The 20,405-nt window shown below is 47.8% G+C and overlaps 1 protein-coding gene across 1 annotated transcript in view; it reads right to left on the bottom strand.

Annotated features, from left to right (window-relative positions):
• The window catches only part of Atp8b4 (ATPase phospholipid transporting 8B4 (putative)), a 255,715-nt gene that overhangs the window by 10,867 nt on the left and 224,443 nt on the right, over window positions 1-20,405 (bottom strand). The window contains exons 23-24 of the mRNA XM_023724062.1: window positions 9,245-9,328; window positions 6,395-6,640 (exon numbers count right to left, since the gene is read on the bottom strand). Of these exons, the coding sequence (XP_023579830.1) occupies window positions 6,395-6,640; window positions 9,245-9,328 (330 nt within the window). The remainder of the gene's footprint in view (window positions 1-6,394; window positions 6,641-9,244; window positions 9,329-20,405) is intronic.

The following is a 20,405-nucleotide window of genomic DNA, read 5'->3' as shown; positions in this document are numbered from 1 at the left end:
CCAACTCTTATGACTGTAAAGAAGGAAGGTCCCTGTGGCACTGGAGCAGTGAAACTGGACTCGTCAGCTCCGTGTTCAACTCCGGGCCTGCCATCTGGCATGACTGGGAAAAACACCCTTCATGCTGTGTCTACCTTCTCGTCTGTATGTGTTGTAGCCACTTATATGTTTCATTGGACCATTAAGAGGATCAAATAAGATAATGGGATTATCTCAGCAGCTGGTGTCTCACTTTACGCTCCGCATAAGCTTTGTTCGCACATGTCTCTGGAATCTGCACCTTAACCAGTCCCACTCTAAACAGAAGCCTTCATCCTAGACCACACTGGAACCAAACAGCCATGGCTTCTAGTCCCAGACCTGGGATCTACAGTGTGACTTCAGGTAAGTCCCCTAACATCCCTGAGTTCCATCTGCAAACAGACACACTAATGCTCGTGTACCGTGGTACAGCATCCCTTGTGGTGGTGCTGATGACACAGACCTCTGAAGGCTGCCACCAAGGACAGGTCTACACCGGTCATCCAGGGAGAGACAAGAGTGTGAGGAGGCCAGCAGGCATGGTTGCTCCCTCAACCCAGCTCTCCTCACTTCCTGTGCTCAGCCTTAACTGCTGTTCTCATGTCTCTCTGCCCCTAGCTTCATTTCACGATGCCTTGCTTGGGTGTGGCATTGTAATTTGAGTTGAGAGTGCTGGAGGGGGGAGATCCACAGACTGAAGCTTGTGGCCAAGATAGAGAGGGCTGTGAGCCTGTAACATGCATAGCAAAGGGGCCACAGCCACTGAGGGGGCCACAGCCACGGAGGGGGCCACAGCCACTGAGGCCAGAGATCCAGCACGTCCCCTTCTAAGGTACCCTGTGCATGGAGGTGCCACAGTGATGCTGACACTGATGGCCTGGCACCACCTGCCACGCTACCTAAGCACCCTGCATCCCAGCGGTAACCATGGGAGCGGGAAAGCTGGCTCCAAATCTCGGTGAGAGCTCTCACAGATGCTTTTGTTAAAGAATGCTGACTTAGAAGCTCAAACCATCAGATCCCAGTTCTAAACCTAAGAAGCAGTGGCTGTGTGATCTTGGGTAAATCAGCTACTCTTCCTAGAACCCAGACTGTTAGAGCAGTCTTTTAAATTTTATCTTACTAGTACCTGTTTGCAGCACATCATGAACACATTCACTCTGAGTAGTCGGTATGTGTACGTGACACATCTTGGGTTTCTGTACCTTCCCCCACCATCCCTGTCTCCATCTCTTAGTCCCCTTCCCATTGTCCAAACACTTATCTCACTGTTTCCTATTATCCGTCTTTTATTTTGCTCTCTGATTTACTTGTATTCTGGGTCTCTCACATAAGAGAAACCAGATGATTTCTAACCTTATGTGTCTGATCTATTTGATTTAACATTCTGAATTCAAGGTGCACCCATTTTTTTATTTAAAAATATTTCTGCTAACAATAAAAAAATATTTTTGAATCACTGAAGACCAAGAGTTTGAGACTAATATAGACAACAAAGAGGCCTGTGTCAGTAATGATGATGATGTGTTAGTAGTTATGTGTTCCTTTATTTTTATTCATAGACATGGCAAAGCTCCATCCTTTATTCTTCACTTTACTAAAGCTTATATACCCTTAAAGGCAGGAATATTGGGGATCAGTTCATCTGGACCTATATGTTTGAGCAATAAGGTGCTTCTCAGTTTCCTGTACTGGAGAAGTTTTCTGGTCACAGGATCTATTGTGTGTGTTCTGTAATGACTTTCTTACATGTCAAATTTGTTGCTCTTCAAAAATACAGTGATAGAGGGACCTGGGAGATAGCTCAGTAGATTACGTGCTTGCTTGGCATGTGCAGGGGCCTGAGTTCAATCCCTGCTTCCAAAAGGAAAAATAATAGAAAAAAAATGGTATTGATTTTAGGGCTGGAGAGATGGCTCAGTGGTCTAAAGCACCTACTTAGAACAAGCTTGGCAAAGCATTGGGGACCGCGGTTCAATCCCCAGCACCACATGCCAGCCAGCCCGCCCCCTGGTGGGCTGAGCTGGCCACACCTCTCTCTCTCTCTCTCTCTCTCTCTCTCTCTCTCTCTCTCTCTCTCTCTCTCGTAAATAAAAAAAAAATTTAAAAAAAAAATAAAAAAAACAAAAATACAGTGATAAAAAACAACATTAGAAATGATACAAAATTCCTCTAAACAAAGTAATTTGAATTCAACAATGGTTGCTGTATTGCATGTTTGTATTTGCATCATCTTTGAATAGTTGAGATTACCAGATATAAATGTGCAAGATTAGTTTAAAGAAAAAACAAAGCAAAACAAACAATAACACAAAAGTTTAAGAAATTCATGAGAAAGATAAAAAATAAGAATAAAAAAAATTTAAGCCTTAACTGCTTCTTTGAAAAGACCAGCAGAGAGACTTAGCCTGGTGGTGTGCATCTGTAATCCCATCACTTGGGACACTGAAAACAGGAGGATCACTACGAGTCTGATCTGTGTGGTGAGACCCTTTTGACCCTGTACTAAATACATTTTTTTAAAAAAGAAAAGCTGGGGAGATAGCTCAGTGGAATATGTGCTTGCTTGGCAAGCACAAGGTCCTGAGTTTGATCCCTGGTACCATCAAAAAAAAAAAAGAAAAAGAAAAAGAAAAGACCAAACATAAGCAGTACAATTATTCAAAACATTTTATGTATATACATAAAATATGACTTCTTCACTTTCTTTTGTCCTTCTCCTCATCCCCGTTTTTCCTTCCTGTTGACTAGATTCTTTCCCTTTCATGCTATCTATTGTACCTTTCAGATTTTAATTACTCATTCAGGTTCTCACACCAGTGAGATAACATGATGTTTGCACATGAGGATCTGATTTATTTCAATTACTAGTATAGTCTCTAGTTGCATCCATTTATTTACAATGTATTTTCTCTTTAATATGTCTTCTCCACTACTTTGTACGCTCCATCATGGAAGGGACCATGTTTATTTTTTCACCACTTTCTAGAATGATGCCAGGCATGATGTTAGTGTTCATGAACAAATAAATAAATGAATATGTTTAAAAAAATAAAAATAAAAATATTTCTGCTATGGTCTTCACATGTAGCCACTAATTCTTCAATATTCCCTCATCTAAAAGGTAGGGCTAGGCTGGGCGTGGTCACACATGCCTGTAATCCCAGCACTTGGGAGGCTGTAAACAGGTGGATCACTGTGAGTCCAATCTAGTAGTGAGACCCTGAACACCCTGTAGACCCTTCCCTAAAAAGTAAAAATAAATAAATAAATAAAAGTAAAAGGTAGGGCTTCATTTTTCTTCCCTTGAATCAGAGTTGGGCTTGGTGACTCCTTTCTGAAGAACATGGAAAGGGAAACGCAGTGTGCAGAGGGGATCCTGGAAACGGGCATCAGAGCCCAGTAACCGAGCTGAGCATCATCTACAAGTCGTGCTGACGTACCGCACTCCCTAAGAGGACAAGACCGAAGGGAGCATCAGCTCTTCGTGACTCTTCCTCAAAAGCTGCAAGCTCAGACTATTAGAGAGAACATTGGACACTCACACTGCGGAGCACCCCACAGCACGCCTGACCACTACCCTTCACAATTGCTCAGGTCATGGAGGACCATAGAGCCATCTGAGATGGAAGCCCAGGAGAATGACAGGCACGTGCAGTGTGGGCGCCTAGAATAGGAAGAAGGGCCATAGGAGCACTGGGGAGTGTGAACCAACTGGAGTTCAGCTGATAGTCTGGCACCTATGATAGTTGCTTAAATTGGAGGATCATGCCACGGTTATGCAAGATCTTAACATTAACATCAGAAATCTCCTCAGTACCTACCACTCTGCTGTAAAACTCTCTTATTTCAAAGAAAAAGGGATTTATAAAGCTTACTTCTATTTAAGTTGCAAATTTTATGAATATTTTTCAACACACATTAATTACTTCCAAAGCAGCAGAAGGTCATCAATTCAACATTGTAAAGTGATTCAAAGTAATTGTTCTAAATCTACAAAGGCCTATTGAGAAGGGTATTTTCTTCGGCTGAGAATAATCTATTTGGAAAAATATTTGGCAATACGTAAAAACAATCTTAAGCTTTCTTATACCCTTGGACCCAGAACTCTCACTTTTAAGAATATATCCTGAGGGAATAATTAGAGAATATGATTGAAAATTATGTATTGAAAGCTGGCCATTGTGTTATTTTCCAAAGTTATCTAACCACAGCACGGGTGGATAAATTACGGCACAAGCACGTACTGGGGGAGCCTTCCCACAATGCCCTGCGGTTGAAGGTCTCTAAAATCCCAATGTTCTGTGCCCTGACCATTGTTCTACCTGACTCTTCACAGGAGGACTCTACTTTTCAGTCTGGCTGGGAAATAACTATGGGCACACTGGAGAACTGTAACTCTAAGCCAGTTATAAGGCCCAGGGATTTGACATGCACAAAAGAAGCCTCCTTTTCTGATAGAATCAATAGAAGGAAAATGTCCCTGAAAGGTCTCCCTCATTTCTTCAATACTCAGGACATGTCCTTGTGTGTCTGTCCTACTGCAGGTGATGTGCTAGACCTTGACACATGGAGAGAACAAAACAGGCACCATCCCTGCTTCCTGTGGCTTCCGAGGAGAGGCCAGAGAGATACCACACAAGGGAATAAGATACGCATCCAAGTGGAGGCGACAGCTGTGAGGCCAACAGTGGGATGAATCCTGCTCCACAGGAGAGAATAACGGACCTGGCTTCAGTGGGGGGCTCAGGAGACCTCCCCAAAGAGGCTGGCATCTGAGGACCCAGAGGGAGAGAATATCCAGGCAGAGAGGAAGAGACGTGTAGGAGAGGTGAGAGACTGGTGGGAAGCAGTACGCCTGAGGTGCCGCGCGTGAGGCGACCTGACCAGTGCAGGGCCTGTTGCCCTCAGGAGGTGGAAGCCAGGGAGTGACTCTCAGAGAAGCAAAGGGCCACTGAGGCCTAACCTGAGTAGACACAGACACCACCACTGGGAACTGCCTGAGTCAGGGGCCAACTGCTACTCTGAGTCCTCAGTGGGGGTCCCCTCTGAGTGGCTATTACCTTCAGTAATCAAGGGCTAGAAATCTGCGATAACTTATTTCAAAAACTCCAAATACAGGGGTATAATTTCTTGTTTTGTGACTAAGCAATATTTTTAACATAGGATTATTTTAACACAGGAGAGATGTAACCCTGGTATCCAAGCAGCAAGAACTGTGTGCCTTATGGGAAAACATCTTATAAATATACAGTTAATATAAAAACACAGCATAGCCATTGCTAGGATAGCATATAAGAAAATAATTTATTCAAAAGCAAAAGGAAACAGAGAAAAAGATACACTAGGCTTTTTTAAAAAGAAAGAAAGAAACTTAAACTATGTACGACTAATTGTGAAGGTTCTGACTGTCCTAGCTAATTTATTACCTTTCCTTATCTAGCAGATAAGGCTCTGGCCATCTGAGGAATGCCTTCCATTTCCTTTTCCTTCAAATTGGCCTCATATCTCAGTTGTGGCCTTCAAATCACCCCTCAGAGCACCAAGCACCAGCCTGGTGTGAGCACAGGCAAAGAAGCTCAATGACTAAAAGCCACGCATCCCTGTCACCCAGAACTGCCCTCCCCTCCCTAGATAGAGTCCAGAGAACTGGAAACATACACTTTGTGACAAAGAGGCTGTCACTTGATTCTTCACAAAGGTCATATTGATCTCCGTATCCACCCAGAATGACAGATATCAAGCGATCGGAAGGGTTAGGGAGCTCTACCTCAGTGCGTTAGGGTACTGGCCACCACTGGCATTACAGCAGAAACCCAGCTCACGACAGCCCAGAAAGTCACGGCATATCACAGACGGTCTCCACCAGAGCAGGTTCCTACTTTTGAGATTTGGATGTGCCACAGACAGAACATTAAGCCTCTTGAGTAACTCTACAGAAATGCACAGCCAAATGAATTTCAGCTCTCACTTAAAACCTGGAGGCTGTCAAGTCTTAAAGATACCAGGGGAAAAGTCTCATCCTCTTATCACTGGAACATTGTTCTTCGCAGAACACTGGAACACAAGCAGGAAGTAGTCGGAGGACCATTGCTCTTAACACCGTGCCCACCTGAAAAAGTGACTCTTCATGGGGCTTCTACAAATGTGAAAGTTACAGACACCTACTCCTACTCCTGCACATCTGGGAATTCGTGTTAGAGTTTCCTATTTTCATCTCAAAATGTGTAACTAAAACAAAACAAAACAAAAAAATGCATCAGTTTTCTTTTAGGATTATTTTCCTGCCAACAAGTAGACAAAATCAGCCAACAACAACCTGGGGTTCTGAAAGTTGTAAAGTCAGTCATGAGGTGCTCGGGGATAGGGTTACCTGCACACTGACCACAAAGACCAGAGATGTGGCCATGGTAACGGCAAAGGACTGGTAGTCGGCCACATGCTGTCCGTCTTCTCCAGCTACATTGTAAAAGGCCCCGTAGGGGATGAAGAAAAGGACTAGCGAGGTGTAGATTCCATGCGCCATGCAGATGAAGAATTTACGCTTGTTAAAAAGCAAGTTCAGCTGCCCAGGTTCATAGAGCTGGGGACAGTCCATGCTGTTCTGGTCATTCACGTCCTATAAACAGAGTGTAATGTCAGTGGGGGCGGGGAAGGGTGGAGGACAGCCAGGGAGGCCCTGTATTCCCTGCATCCAGAAATAGCAAAGGCCTTTTAAGCATGCCCGAATATGCACTGGGCCACAAGACACTACCTTGTTTTCATTCCTGCACCAGCCCAAAAGATAATAAAATGATCTCTGTTGTACAGGAAGGAGCCTGAATCTCCAAAAGAAATTCATGAGAGGTCCCAGATCTTAAGGAGCAGACATTGAACTCGACTCGACTTGAACCCAGGTTCTTGGATTCCAATCAAAGTGTCTTTTATGCATTCCCCCGCAGTTAGCGGGGGCTGCAGACTCTTCAGGAGCTTCCAAACCTCCAGGACACTGCACTGCCAGGGGACCCATGAGGATTGCCCCACGGTGCAGTGCGGGGTGGTGGCCAGCAGGGGCAGCAGAGCTGGGAAGGCAGACCTGCCAGTCCGAAATCTAAGGTGGCTGTGGCTGAAGGGTTAGGACCCGAGTGTTTCATCCAGAGAGTATTCAACGACAAGTACCGAGGATTTGGGACCAAGAAATTGGAATGTTTGGCACCAGCCAAGTGCCAGAAGCCCCAGCAAGCTGTGTCGTGCAGGGCACAGACGTGTTCTCTTTAGAAAGTCCTGCTTTGAGACCCTAACCGGGCACCTCGCTCTGGTGTGGTGACTGGCACGGTGATATGTGCAGGCTTTGAGGTCGTGCAGCCACATAGCTGGAGGCGAAGCCTACTAACAGGGCAGCCAGTACCGGCTCAAAGACCTGGTATTTATTCACTCTGAGCCTCAGTTTCCCCATTTCCATACATGCAAACATAACACCCACCTCCTAGAGCCACTTAAATGAGATGTGAAACATTCAGGAATCCTTGCTGGCCGGGGAGATGGCTCAGTAGGATAAGCGCTTGACTGGCAAACTCAAGGATCTGAGTTCAATCCCCAGTTACGCAAAAAAAAAAAAAAAAAAAAAAGGAATCCTTGCCATATCCTAAATCTATAACAAATAAAATAACTGATAGCGGGCTGCCAAATAGCTCAGCGGATTAAAGCACCTGCAAGCGGGCACAGGGGCTGGGGTTCGATCCCTGGGCCTGCCATTTGGGCCCCGCCCCCGGGGTGAGCTGAGATGGCGAAACTGGGTGTGGTGACGCACGCCTGTAATCCCAGCCTCTTGGGAGGCGCGTAAACTGCGGATCACTACAAGTCCAGTCTAGTAGTGAGACCCTGAACATCCTGTAGACCCTTCCCTAAAATACCAAAAAAAAAAAAAAAAAAAAAAAGAACTGATAGCAAAGTCACAGGGCAGTAGCCCAGTGTCAAGTGGCCTGGTTCTAGATGGTTCTGTCACTCATCAGCTATGAGGAATGAGGAGAATGACTTGAACCTCCGACACTTGACTCCTTACAAAATGAACGGATTGACAGAGGACCTCAGAGTCCCTTCCAGAACAATGTCCCGGGATCATGTGACTAGCAAAAGGGCCAAACCCGACAAAGCAGAGCAGAAAGAAGCAGACGTTCAACTGGATGGCAATAGGAGCTTTATTATATTTTTCTGAGTTGCACAATAACTGTGTTTTCCCAGAAACTGCTTTATTTTTATTATTTGATTCCACATTCTGGGCAGCTACAAAGCACCAAGAAAAGAAACACTTGTAAACATGGGCACTTGGAAGTGAATCCACCTAATCCTTTACATCCAAGGTCTTCTGAAGTTCATTACTTTTTTGAAGAATATCCCCAGATATGCTTCTCACAAGCTGCCCTTTCTGCACATGCAAAGGGAGGCTTAGAACTGACTACAAAGCCCGCGGGGCGGCGGGCAAGCCCGGTGAGCTCAGAACGTCAAGATCTGTATTTTGCAATTGATGGCACTAGGCCAGAAAATGAGGCCTTGCAAATGGATCTAACAACAGCCGGGAGGAAATCTGGTCTCCTTAAAAATACTTCAAAACAACAAAAAGCCCACACTTTCAAAAATCCTATGCTCTAATTATGCCTTGGAAGCTGAACTGTGCAGCCGTCCACTTCCCCACAGGCCGCGGGAAGTGCCTTCCAAGTCACGGTCCTCTTCTACTGTGGCCCTATGGCCCATAGAGCCCATTCCTGGGCTGTGCTGGCCAAACGCCTCACCTCTAGGCTAGGTCCCTGGGCTGGTTCCTTGGTTTGCTGTCTACACTACATGGTGGTTCTCTGTAATCTCTCAGAGGCTGAAGGAGCATCTCACAGGGTGTGACACAAATGGCATGATATGGAACAAAGAGGAAAAAGGCAGGAGGACAGTCCCTGGAGTTTGGGGAGTGCTGGGCTAAAATAAAAGAGACTGTTTTCTGCAGGACTTCTCAGAGCCTTTATATCAATAATGTGGAGTGTGAATCTCTAAGAAGAAAGTAGCTGAAGTATGACCAGGGAACCTTTCGGGAGAAGCAGGGTCACAGGATCTGGAAAGGTCTGCAATTCAAAGAGCCTCTTTTAAACCAAGGGTATTTCTAGAGTGCATTTCATGAATCAGATCTTCCACTAAGAAGCCAAAGCAACTGGAAGGTACGACAGAGATGCCAAGCTGTGAGGTAGAGAAAAACACGTACCTGGTCAAAAATGCCCATGGCCAGAACCGGTAATGACGTGTAGACGATGTTGAAAAGAGTGATGAACCACTGGTCATACACAGTCTAAAAAGAAAATAACACATCGATGAGGAGTGCTGTCGCCACAAGCAGGGCCACTCCTTCTGGGGACCCTGGGTTAGACAGCCCAAGCTGCTGAAGGGTAGAAGTTGGCTCTGGCGATGGCCACATATGCCTTGTCCCTGAGGCTCTGCCTCTCCTCGGCTCTGTGGGCTTTGGGGGACACCAGGTCTCCCTACACTGCAGTTCTCGGTGTCTGAGCGATGCCACTGTCTCCCCACGTAGCAGCAGAAACACAAGATGAGCTGAAGTACTATGCTGCCACAGGAGAGACCTCAGACCCGGCAGTGGCCTTCAGGTTCACTCTGCGGTTTGCAATGGCTTGTGGGAAGTTCAAGGAGCTGACCTATTCCAGAGGAAAAGCAGGAGCAAGCCTGTTAGCCCTGCCCTGTGTCCCAGTGCAAACTTTTTCCTGGGACTGCTTTGGGGCAAGGTGAGAATGGAACCAACCACTAACGGTGCCAAGTATAAGCAAGGAAGACAAGAAAACAGTCACTTCACACCTGCACAGAGTAAGTCGTCCAGAGGCCCCGACACGAGCCTCCCTGGAGGTGAGGAGGCTCGTGGAACAGGCCTTCCGTCCTCACGCTGTTGGTGAGTGCGTGGGGATGCAGGAATGGGATCTATCAGCCTCTCACTGCGGTCACAGGGAAAAATTAAAGGCAGTCTCCGGCTCCTGAGCACACTCATTCAACCGCCCTGAAATCACTGGCTCAGTCACTCATTCAGCCGGTACTCACAGAGGAGCCACCACGTGCCTGGCTGTAGGTGCTACAGAATGGCGATTCTACGCAATCATTCATAAAAGCTTTGTCGTGGAATCTGTGATTGAATGGGGAGGATAACAAACAAAACCAGATTTTATGCAGGGCGAATGAATGAGGAAAATAAGCACCAGGAAAGAAGAAGATAGGGGCTGAGAAGCTTTAAATGATGATGAAGTGATCAAAGAAGGTCTCAGGGAGTGACCACTGAGATAAGATCCAAAAGGAAGGGCAATCGCACACACTGCTGTCTGCGACAGAAGCATTCAAGAGCCGGCATGGAGCATGTTTGAGAAGCCGGGGACGCGCAGGCCATGCTTAGGGCCCAGGCCCAGCCTGTACTGCGGCGTGTGTGGGATTCTTCAGAACCGGATGCCAGAGGCGCTGTGAACTGCACTGCTCACCGCACCCGAGCCATCGCTGGCAAAGCTGGCATCTGCAGGACGGCAAGACCCTGCGGATCCCTGCTGTGGCCCTCCGGGAGGATGCAGGGCCACAGCGATCTTGAGAAAGAACAGCTGGGGAAAGGAGAGTAGGCGGGTGGGTGAGGGAGAGAACTGTGCTCATTGTCTGTGTATCTTGGAGTTGGGGCCTGGAATCCACACTGGAAAGAGCAGCTCGACATCATCAGCTTTGAGCGGAGGCCAGCACGGGGCAGGGAAAATGGGTTCGCCCAGCAGCCAAGACAGCAACTGGGCAGAGCAGCCCAGAGAGGAGCCGTCAAGCAGCACAGCTAGAGACTCAGGCGCCATTCATCACCAGCTCCGAGCGCTCCGCGTGCTAGCTCCCTGTTGGTGTTCCCAGAGTCCTGTCCGCTTCATCATCTGCTCGGAACTCAGCCGCTCTAAGGATCTGAAAAGGGGCTCTATGTCCTAATGTGCATTTAAGAAGTGGTTTTTTAGAAAGGCCTTAATTTGTGGCATCTGCAGTGGCCAGAGACTCCAGTCCCTCAAGGGTAGATCTCAAGCAGTGCTGTCCTACATGCAGAGTCGGGCCGAGGGGCGCGATCGGACAGCGTTACTTAACATCCCACCAGGCAAAGCCAGCAGAGGCATCCCCAAAGCCTAAGAAGGAACACATGGTACAATAATTAGGACGTGATGAGTTGAGAGTGTATGGATTTGGGTTTTGTCTTTAATAGAATTATAAATTATAAATTATAAATTTGTATAATTGAATTTTTCATAATGCCTGTAGTTAACCACCAGCTCATAAAATTCCTGAAAACTTAACAGTTAGCTCTTGGGAAACCAGAATGGGCCAATTCGAACACACCACAGCCTGCCCACACTGGGAGCAACATGGGACAAGCTGGCAGAAACACAAAGTCACCTGAAGGATCAGAAACTCGACGTGGTGAGACAGAGCCTGCAGAAGACAGAGGGACTGTCTAGAGACTCGGGCGCCTATGAGTAGAGGCCAGGAAAGCTTTCTGGTGCTCCCCGGAAGCCCCTAAGTTATTTTAGCAGAGATTTCTGAGCAGGCCTACGCTACCCACGTAGGGCAGGAGGCACGAGCCAAAGCCATGCATTTGTGCCACACTTCCCACGGAAGACAGCCACGAGAAATGAGGCATCTGAGAATGAATAAGATAGTGGGGAATTACCTGTCAAGATCAAGAAATGAATCAGAACTTCCTAACTACCTCCAGGCCTTGGGTGACCTCAGCTTCCTCCAGGGACTCTCCTTATTTGCTTGGCCCAGCTGCAGTGGGTGGGAAGAGGGTCGGCCAGCTGTCCCGCTACAGTAGAGCCCATGACCGCACTACCAGGAGGTCGCCCTTGAGTCCCAGCCCAGAGCGGGAGGCGAGTCCTCGGGGTCTGTACCTTGGCAGGCAGTGTGTCTCATCCCTTCACCCAGGGAAACCACCGAAAGCAACTGAGCCTCCTAGCTGCCTCCTGCAGGTCGGCCACACTCCCAGGTACACCACTTGCCCCTGCCAGGCCCCAGCCAGGGCAGGAATGGATTAGAATCCCAGACTCCAACTATAGCCTGGCCCCAGAGGCACCACAACCGCAGCCCAGCCTCAGTCTCCACCTTCTGATGAGCGAATGTCCAGCTGTCAGGGTTTAGATCCAAACTGTCGCTTCAAAGCCTCATGTGTGTCGGAGGTGACTCCACTGTGGGAGGCATTCAGTGGATTCACCCATGGATATGTTCAAAGGTGAATGTGCAGCTAGGATGTGGGGCCTGGTGAGAAGGAGCCACTGCGGTGTGGCCTGGAAGGGTGGCTTCTCGCTCTAGCCCCTGCTTCCTCTGGTGTTTCCTGGCAGCCTCCATGAGGTGAGGTGGTCTCTCCCACTATGCCCTTCTTGGCTTGCGGCCACCAGACTAGACTGGATTCTCTAAAAGCCACGCTCTTAAATTCACCTCTCCTCCTCTACGTTGTGGTGTCAGGCATTTTGTCCCAGTATCAGGACAGTGACAAAGATACCTGCTATACTTCCAGCTATATATACTCAGAAATGTTGATGGCATGTACCACAATACATGCAAAACTGTCGTGGAAGCGGAAGCATTGGCCGTAATGGTCCAAAACCAAAACAGTCAAAATACCTACCAAGGTGACGCTGAGAAAGATGCTACATATACTGATATAATAAAATGCTACAGAATGACATACAGCCACATCTAAAACCATAAATGAATAAAAGGTAAAAAACATGATGTGGAGCCTAAGAGGCATGGCTCTAGAATGCATAAGTTATAAGACAAACCAGAACAGGGATTAGGAACCGTCAGGGCAATGGCAACCTCCAGAGAGTTAGAAAAGAAGTGTGACAGAAAATCAGGAGCCCAAAGGGGCTGGGGAGATAGCTCAGTAGAAAAGTATCTGCCCAGGGGCTGGTGAGATGGCTCAGTGGTCTAAAGCACCTACTTAGAACAAGCTTAGCAAAGCACAGGGACCTCGGTTCAATCCCCCAGCACCACATGCCAGCCAGCCCGCCCCCTGGTGGGCTGAGCTGGCCACACACACACACACACACACACACACACACACATAAATTTAAAAAAAAGAAAAAGAAAAGTGTGTGCCTGGCAAGCACAGGGTCCTGAGTTTAATCCCCATACCGCTAAATAAATAAATAAATAAATAAATAATTTCTGGCCAAATAGCTCTGCAGATTAAAGCACCTGCTTAGGCAGATGCAGGGGCTGGGAGTTCGATCCCTCGGACTGCCGTGCCGGCCTCGCCCCCGGGGCATGCTGAGACTGGGATTGAGACAGCGTGGTGGCATGCACCTGTAAACCCAGCACTTGGGAGACTGTAAACAGGAAAATCACTAGGAATCTGATCTAGTAGTGAGACCCTATACACCCTGTACACCCTGTCCTAAATACAAAAAGAAAATAAAAAAGAAAAACAAGAGCACTGGGTGTTTGGCAATGTCCTCTTTCTTGTGCCGGACTGTGGTACTTGTTCGTTTTATAACAAATTGTTTAGTTGACATTTATGGTAGTGTTTTTATATTTTACAATAAAAAAGTAAAGCACATGACCTTTTATAGTCACATCCTGGTGAAACCTTGGAGACTAGGAAGATTTGAAACATTCTGGTGTCTGTGCCACACCCCAAGCCAATTAAACCGCATCTGTGAGCACAGAACCTAGACACTGGTGCTTTCAAATCTTCCCACATCATCCAGCGCAAAGGCAGGACTGCGAGCTGTACTCACTCCCACTGAAATGGACAGACAGCAAGGCAGAGGGCTCACACAAATCCTTGGTAATGTTATGATGGCATCTGATGTTCATTCCTCAACTCCCTCAGTTCCTCTCATGACTATGGTTCAGAAAAATCAAAAAAGGAGAAAAGAGGCACACTGAGGCCAGAAGTCCCCCGCTCCACAGGCGCTGGTGCCACTGAGTCACTTTTGCACCCTCTACTCATCCACCACCGGCTTCACTGAGGAGAAGAGAAGAAGAAGGGAAGCATCAGGAAGCACGGTGTACGCCACTGTCAGTAGCCGGAGGCCTGGCATAAAGTGGCCGCCTTGTCACCAACTGGCCGGCGTGAAAGCCTCCAATTATTCAACAGTAGCATCTGTCAACTGGCACCCAGGTCTGAAGTCTCATTTTACAACTAGAACAAGAGAGACCGGGAGGGAAAATCAGTTTGAATAAAGTTTCAATGAGTTTTTGCAACTTCTCAGAAGAGTGTTTGTTTCCACTCAGGATTGTGAGAACAAAAAGAAAAAATAGCTGATGGTCACAAGGGCTTGCTCCGTGCTGCGCTGTGCTCAGGGCTTTGCTGTGTGGGTCCGCACTCCTAACCTCCCTGTGGTAGGCACCATTAACACTCCTGGCTTTACGGGTGGAGGGGCTGATCTGAGCCCCCGAAGATTCCAAGGTGGCCAATGTAGAATCTCAACACAGCTTTCCTAAGTGAGGTCCGGGGGCTCCGTGGGACACCCACATGTCCCGATGGTGCTCCTAACAACATGAAGAAGTCATGTGTTTGTCCCCCTCCGTTGACTCAGCAATATATATGACCAGTACCATCACAGCTGCTGAGAGCAGAAGCAGGTACGGGAACCCAGCTGTCTTTTATTAGGCCAAATAGTTTTACCAAAGTGTTAAGCAATGACGCCCTTGTCATTTTTTTTTTTTTTGTCCTGTTATGTTTTGTTTTCAGAAAACACAGGAATTTCCTCAGAAGAAAACTGTAGACATGTCAAGAATTATTTTTATGAGTTAATGTATATTTAATGTCTCCCCATGTTCATTTTTAATAGCATGAGTGGTAGGTGGGGTACGAGAGCACAGTTTGCCTCAGGGCCTTGGTGTCTACCATGCTGGTGGCTATACGAAGCTCCTTTCCCAGGCAGAGGGATCAGTGGGCAGCTTCCCTGGGAGGCCCTGTCTTTACTTTTTATAGCATACTTGAAAGCATAAGGTAAACACATTCTTTATAAAACTTCAAAGTTAAAAAATAGTTTAAAATGTATTGCCACTTACAATGATAGCACTAGTGTTTGCTTGGGTCGTGGTCCTCAGGGGCTTCCTGTTCTCTGAACAAGCCCCTTCCTGCGCGGTCCTGGAACCTCATCTTCCCATCATCTTTCACCAAGCTCTATGCTCTGTCTTTCTCCACCTGCCCCTGCCGCCTCCTGCCTCAGGACACCTGCAATGTGCTGTGCCCACGGCTGACACACTGGTACCCCAGGCAGGGCTTTCGGGAAGGTGAATGGCTCACTGGGGCACTCCAGCTGGCTGGCTTGGTGTGGGGAGGTGGGGCAAGTGAAAGAGGAGGGTCACTCAGACCATGACCTGGGTTGCTTCTGCCCAGCTCCTCCTGCGTCTCTGTCTTCATGGCCTTCATGAAGGGAGCAGTGTCCTCCATTCCACCCTCTGGATTCAGGGCTGCCCTGAAGCCTGCCAACCATAAGCAGGCAAACCTCTCCTCCTTCAACGAAGTTCTTGGGTACCTTGTATTCTTGTGGAGCTGCTGTCTACACACGCCAGGCCAAGTCCTGCTTTCAGTGAGACGTTTTAGATCACTTAGTGTGTCCTTAACTCCAAAATCACCTTACTAGCACCCTTCTGATGATGTCTTCATCCCACTGGAATTGCCATGGAAACAGACTCCTTTATCCCTAGTCCCCAGTGTAGCACAAAGCCAATAACAGGGGCTCGGCGAATGGCTGTGAGGTGTTTCACACCTGTTAATACATGCTACTTACTTACCTTCCCTGTGGATGGACCTCAGGCTCCTCAAACCTGTGACATTGGCACCTGAGCTCTTGCCGCAGTCTTTCACCAGAGCAGTCGTCTGTGTCCCCCAACACTGTCTTCTGACACCTCTGCACTGGGACAATATCCGTGGCAGATGTCCTCAATGCCTTCCTCGCTCCAGCCCCCATCCTGACTCGGTTCCCCAGGTCACGCTGATGCTCTGTGTTCTGCACCGCTGCACTGCGCTCTCTCTATGAGCCCTCTGTGGGACACCTGGACCCTTACTGTTCCCCTGCTTCCCTGGGACGGAGCCTGAAAGGGCAGCTTGGGGTGGCTGAGCAGGTCTTCCAGGAAGTCCTTGAACCCTGCCTGCTCCCACTCTCCGAGGTAAATTGAACCATTCTCCTTCGGCACTGTCCTTCCTTGTCATGGGCAGTAGGGTTCAAGGAAATTTGATGAATGCACACTGTCATTACTGAAGTTAGAGGACAGAGGAAGGGGCGAGAGGGTGGGCACGGTGGGATATTTAAGTGGTGCATCTTGTTGGGTGAGCCACAGGGCACTTTCTCCCATCAATTATACTTTTTGATGAAAGTATAAATCTTTATTGGGTCAAGAGCCATAGACACGTAACTCTAAAATAAACTACTATATTCACAAAACCAATAGAAAATTAGAACAAGACTTAGATGCAAATGAGAACCTTGACAGAGTGCAGCATTTCCCTCTCCTGGACCTAACTATATCGATCCCTGTTTCTTTGATTCTGCTCTTGCCTCAGCCTCTATGGAAACGTGCTGAGTCATTCACAATAGGAACTGTCTTCCCCAGGGAAGGAGAATGGCTTAGCATGGCTTCAAATGAAGGACTGTCGCAGAAATGAAAGCCACAAGCACGGCTTCTCCTTTGTTGGGATTCTTCTCCTTGCAAGCCTTCCAACTGCCGGTTATTCTAGACAACGCCTCCTTTTTACTCTCCTCTGGTGATGAGGACTGGCTAGGAGGGGCACGAGAGCCCAGACCAGAGCCCACGTGGACCTGGCCCACACCCCTCCTGCCACCTCTCCCTCTCCACACCCTGGCTGACGGGATGTCCTGATGTGGTAAGCATTCTGTCCAGAGACAACACCAGCTGCATGAAGCCAGCTCCGTGGCTGTGAGGACCCCAGCTATTTATGTGAACAGGGACTCCACAAAAACCATGCCTAAAAGTCCTTGTCCCTCCGGCATCTGCCATGCTGCTTCCATTTCCAAGATGTCTGCTCCCCATTTTCAGTCCTCAGAATGCAAGAGAAAGCCATGCTCCTCAGGTCGCCACCACGCTGCTCAGCACGCCATCGGTGCCCTCTCACAGGTCAGAGGCGCCAGCAGAGCAGAGGCTCTGCCTTTCCAACCTCTTCAGGCTCCTTTAAGGAAAGCTCCTCGCTGCTCGCTCTGCGGGAGCAATGTATTAGCCTTATCCACCATGTTATATGGAGTAAAAACTAATCCAGCCCCAAGTTACAACCTGAAAACAGTTTGGAGAACACAGCCTCCAGGATTTGTAGAATGCCACATGTATACAAACCTTAATAAGGTCCTTAAACAGTTGCGAGGGGATTTGCACTCCGAGACCACTAGCCTGACCCCTTGTTTAGCCCATGGTGTGGCCCGCCCTTCTTGGGATGCACAGCCCTCTGGGCGTGTTACAGAGGAGGCTATATAATGGCTTTTTTTTTTTTTTTTTTTTTTTTTTGCCTTAAAAAACATTTGTCATTTAAAGAAAACACATTGTGGAATAAATATGAGGCGCTCAGTTTCAGCACATCTGCTCTTGATTTGTGTAATTAGCAGAAATGTACTAGCAGATCCAGGAAGACCGAGGCCCAGCCCCACCCTGGGTTTCCAGGGCCACATCTGGAAGGCCAGGGGGAGGCAGCCACTGTGCCAGGTGGAGCCGGAAGCCCAGGTACCGGAGCCCGAGAAGTCATCCAAGCCTTGCGATTAGCTGCACTCTTTCTCGTCACTTTCCAAAGTCTTCATCGTGAGTTTTCTTATACTGTTTGACAGAACCAAATTTTTCCACCCTTGACGAGATAATTGCTTCCATAGCACAGCAGAAATTTAAAAATACACAGCTCTGTATCTCCCTGACAATGATAAATTGTCATCAGATAAACCATCTCACAAGTACATGGTGCCAGTAGTTACACAGTTTCAAATGGCAATTTCCTAAATAGCGCCTCTACAGTTTTGTTCTTGTTGTTGGCTCTCTTTCTCTCCCTGGGGGGGAGGATAGTGCCTCTTTATTAAAAGCCTTGAGGGTTTCTCTCCCTGGGGGGGGGGAGGACAGTGCTTCTTTATTAAAAGAAGGGCCTATGGTGCTCCTGAAATAAGGTACAGTATGGATAGTGAGCACAAACCCACGGCAGACTCCATGGAAATCAGAAGACTTCAATAACAGATTGGGCTAAAGCATGTCCTTAAAGGGGCATCTGTGATTCATCTTAGAGATGTATCTAACCTTTATCCAAGTTTGTGGACCAGAGATCTGGCTGGCAATCTCATCAGGACAGATTATCTCTAATTTGTCTCTCAGCAGCTGTTCAGCTGGAGTGTTTGCTAGCAGAAAGTGGCCTCAAGCTTCCAGATGATTCTAGATGATTCTAGAAGGCTGCTTTCCTAGGCCCTAGGGAAATGTCCACCACTGCTATCGGTCAAAACTCTGGAAGATAGAACCCAAGACAGTGACCTCCTCTTCATGGGAGCCTCAGTTCCCTCCTGCAAGTTCATATGGGACTGAATATTTCTGGATATTGTTCCTTCAGATTACAAAAAAAGGGAAACATCTGTTGAGTAAACACAGATTGAAAAGGAAAGTACCAAAAGATGTGGTAATTAGCTTTTGTAAGTTCATGACCAACTGAGTAGCCATTTAGTGAGCAGAGTCAGTAACACGTCGAAGTGGACCGCCAAGACTCAGTTCCACTTCCAGCCTTGCCTACCACTGCTCTCAGCTCTTGAGCTCCTCCTCTGTAAAATGAGGAGCCACTGGAATTCCCCTGCAGGCAAAGATTCTAGGTTTTTATAAGACACACACTGGTGATTCTGCATCTTGGCTCTTTCTCCAGGACAGCTCACCTGGCAAAACCAGCAATGGCAGACTCCAATCAAGACTGAGTTGACAAGAGGAAAGCAGAGTAAGCAGGAACAGCCGAAGCCACAGCATGTCCCCAGCCACCTGCGACATCCTCAGCACCCCTAGTCCACAAGCAGTGGCAGCCCCACCCTTGGGTGTCCTGAAACCTCAGGTGTCACAGTCCTGCAAAACTGGACACCTAACCTAGCCTACCACCAGGACAGGCATGGGCTGGAACCTCCTGGAGCAAGTATCAGAGAAGAAAGGGACAGCCCAGAGATGTCACCGGGCTCTAAAAGGTGGGCTGAGGAGGTAAAGAGAAAGCACACACTGCTTCACTCATTACACTTTTGAAGGTGTCAACAGCATGTCTTGAAAAACCCCACATCCTGTACACACTTGCTGAGATGCTTTTGCATGCAGAGTGGATTACTTTAAAGCAATCTGACGAGATGCATAGGGAAGACTCTTTCAGTATTTATGAATCCTTCCGGAAATTGGCAGGACTGGCCCAGCCTTAGCGAGGACACATTTATTTCAGAAGAGACTGATGGAGGAAGAACAGAAATGTGGCTGTGGAGAGCTATCCAGCACCAGTCTTTCATTTATGAAAACAACATTATGCCCAGCCTGTAAGTTCTCTGCGGTCAGGAAATGTGTCCCTCCAAATCACTATGGTGTCCCATAGTGGGAAGGAGGGAGGGAAGGAGGGAGGGCAGTCTAGGGTGACAGGGCTCCCTGGCCAAAAACTGGCACTCAGCTGATTGTTGTCAAATAAACAAATCTTCAGGGCTGTAGGTGCTAGGCTGTAGAGTGAGGTGGGCCTCGCTCCTGCCCAGGGTGGACAGAGGCAGTGACTGAAGACTCAGCTGTCCAGAGATGGCTCTAAAGAGACACTTGGCATCCTGGTCTGCAGGCTCTGGAGTTACCATTAGGTCACTCCATCCCACCATGGAGGCTTCAATTCTAATAAAGCAATTTGGGAGCCGGAAGGCAGGACCAGAAAGACCTCACCTGTACAGGCCCCCACTGGCTGGAGGATTTCTGTGAGGGCCCAGGGGAGTGCGACTGAAGAAGGGTCCCCTTCACAAACTGCAGATTAGTGTTTGTCCCCACATGTTTTCTTTTCACTTGCCTTAATGAGAGTATATTGTCCCCAGAAAAAAAGGAAAATATTCCAAAATACTTATCAGCTAAATCTCTTGTTGATCAAGCCCTTTGAGTAAAGCAAAACAAAACAATCCTGGGCAATAGAAGACATAATGAGTGTTGGTTCACACCTGTAATCCTAGAACTTTGGGAGGCTGAAGAGGGAGCTCATGAGTGTAAGTGGGCATCTTACGCTTGGGCATCTTGAGATTTTAAAATAGGGCTGGAAGTGTAGGTCAGTGTGAAGGACTGGGGTTTAGTCCCCATTATGGGGGGAGGACTGGGGATCAGAGAAGAGGAGAGGAGAGCAGAGGAGAAGAGAGGGGAGGAGAAAAGAGGAGGAGAAGAGGGGAAGG

Source organism: Octodon degus, unplaced genomic scaffold (genome assembly GCF_000260255.1).
Source record: "Octodon degus isolate 3935 unplaced genomic scaffold, OctDeg1.0 scaffold00105, whole genome shotgun sequence".
NCBI lineage: Eukaryota > Metazoa > Chordata > Mammalia > Rodentia > Octodontidae > Octodon > Octodon degus.
Note: the sequence above shows the minus strand (reverse complement) of the source record. Positions and strands in the feature narration are given on the sequence as shown.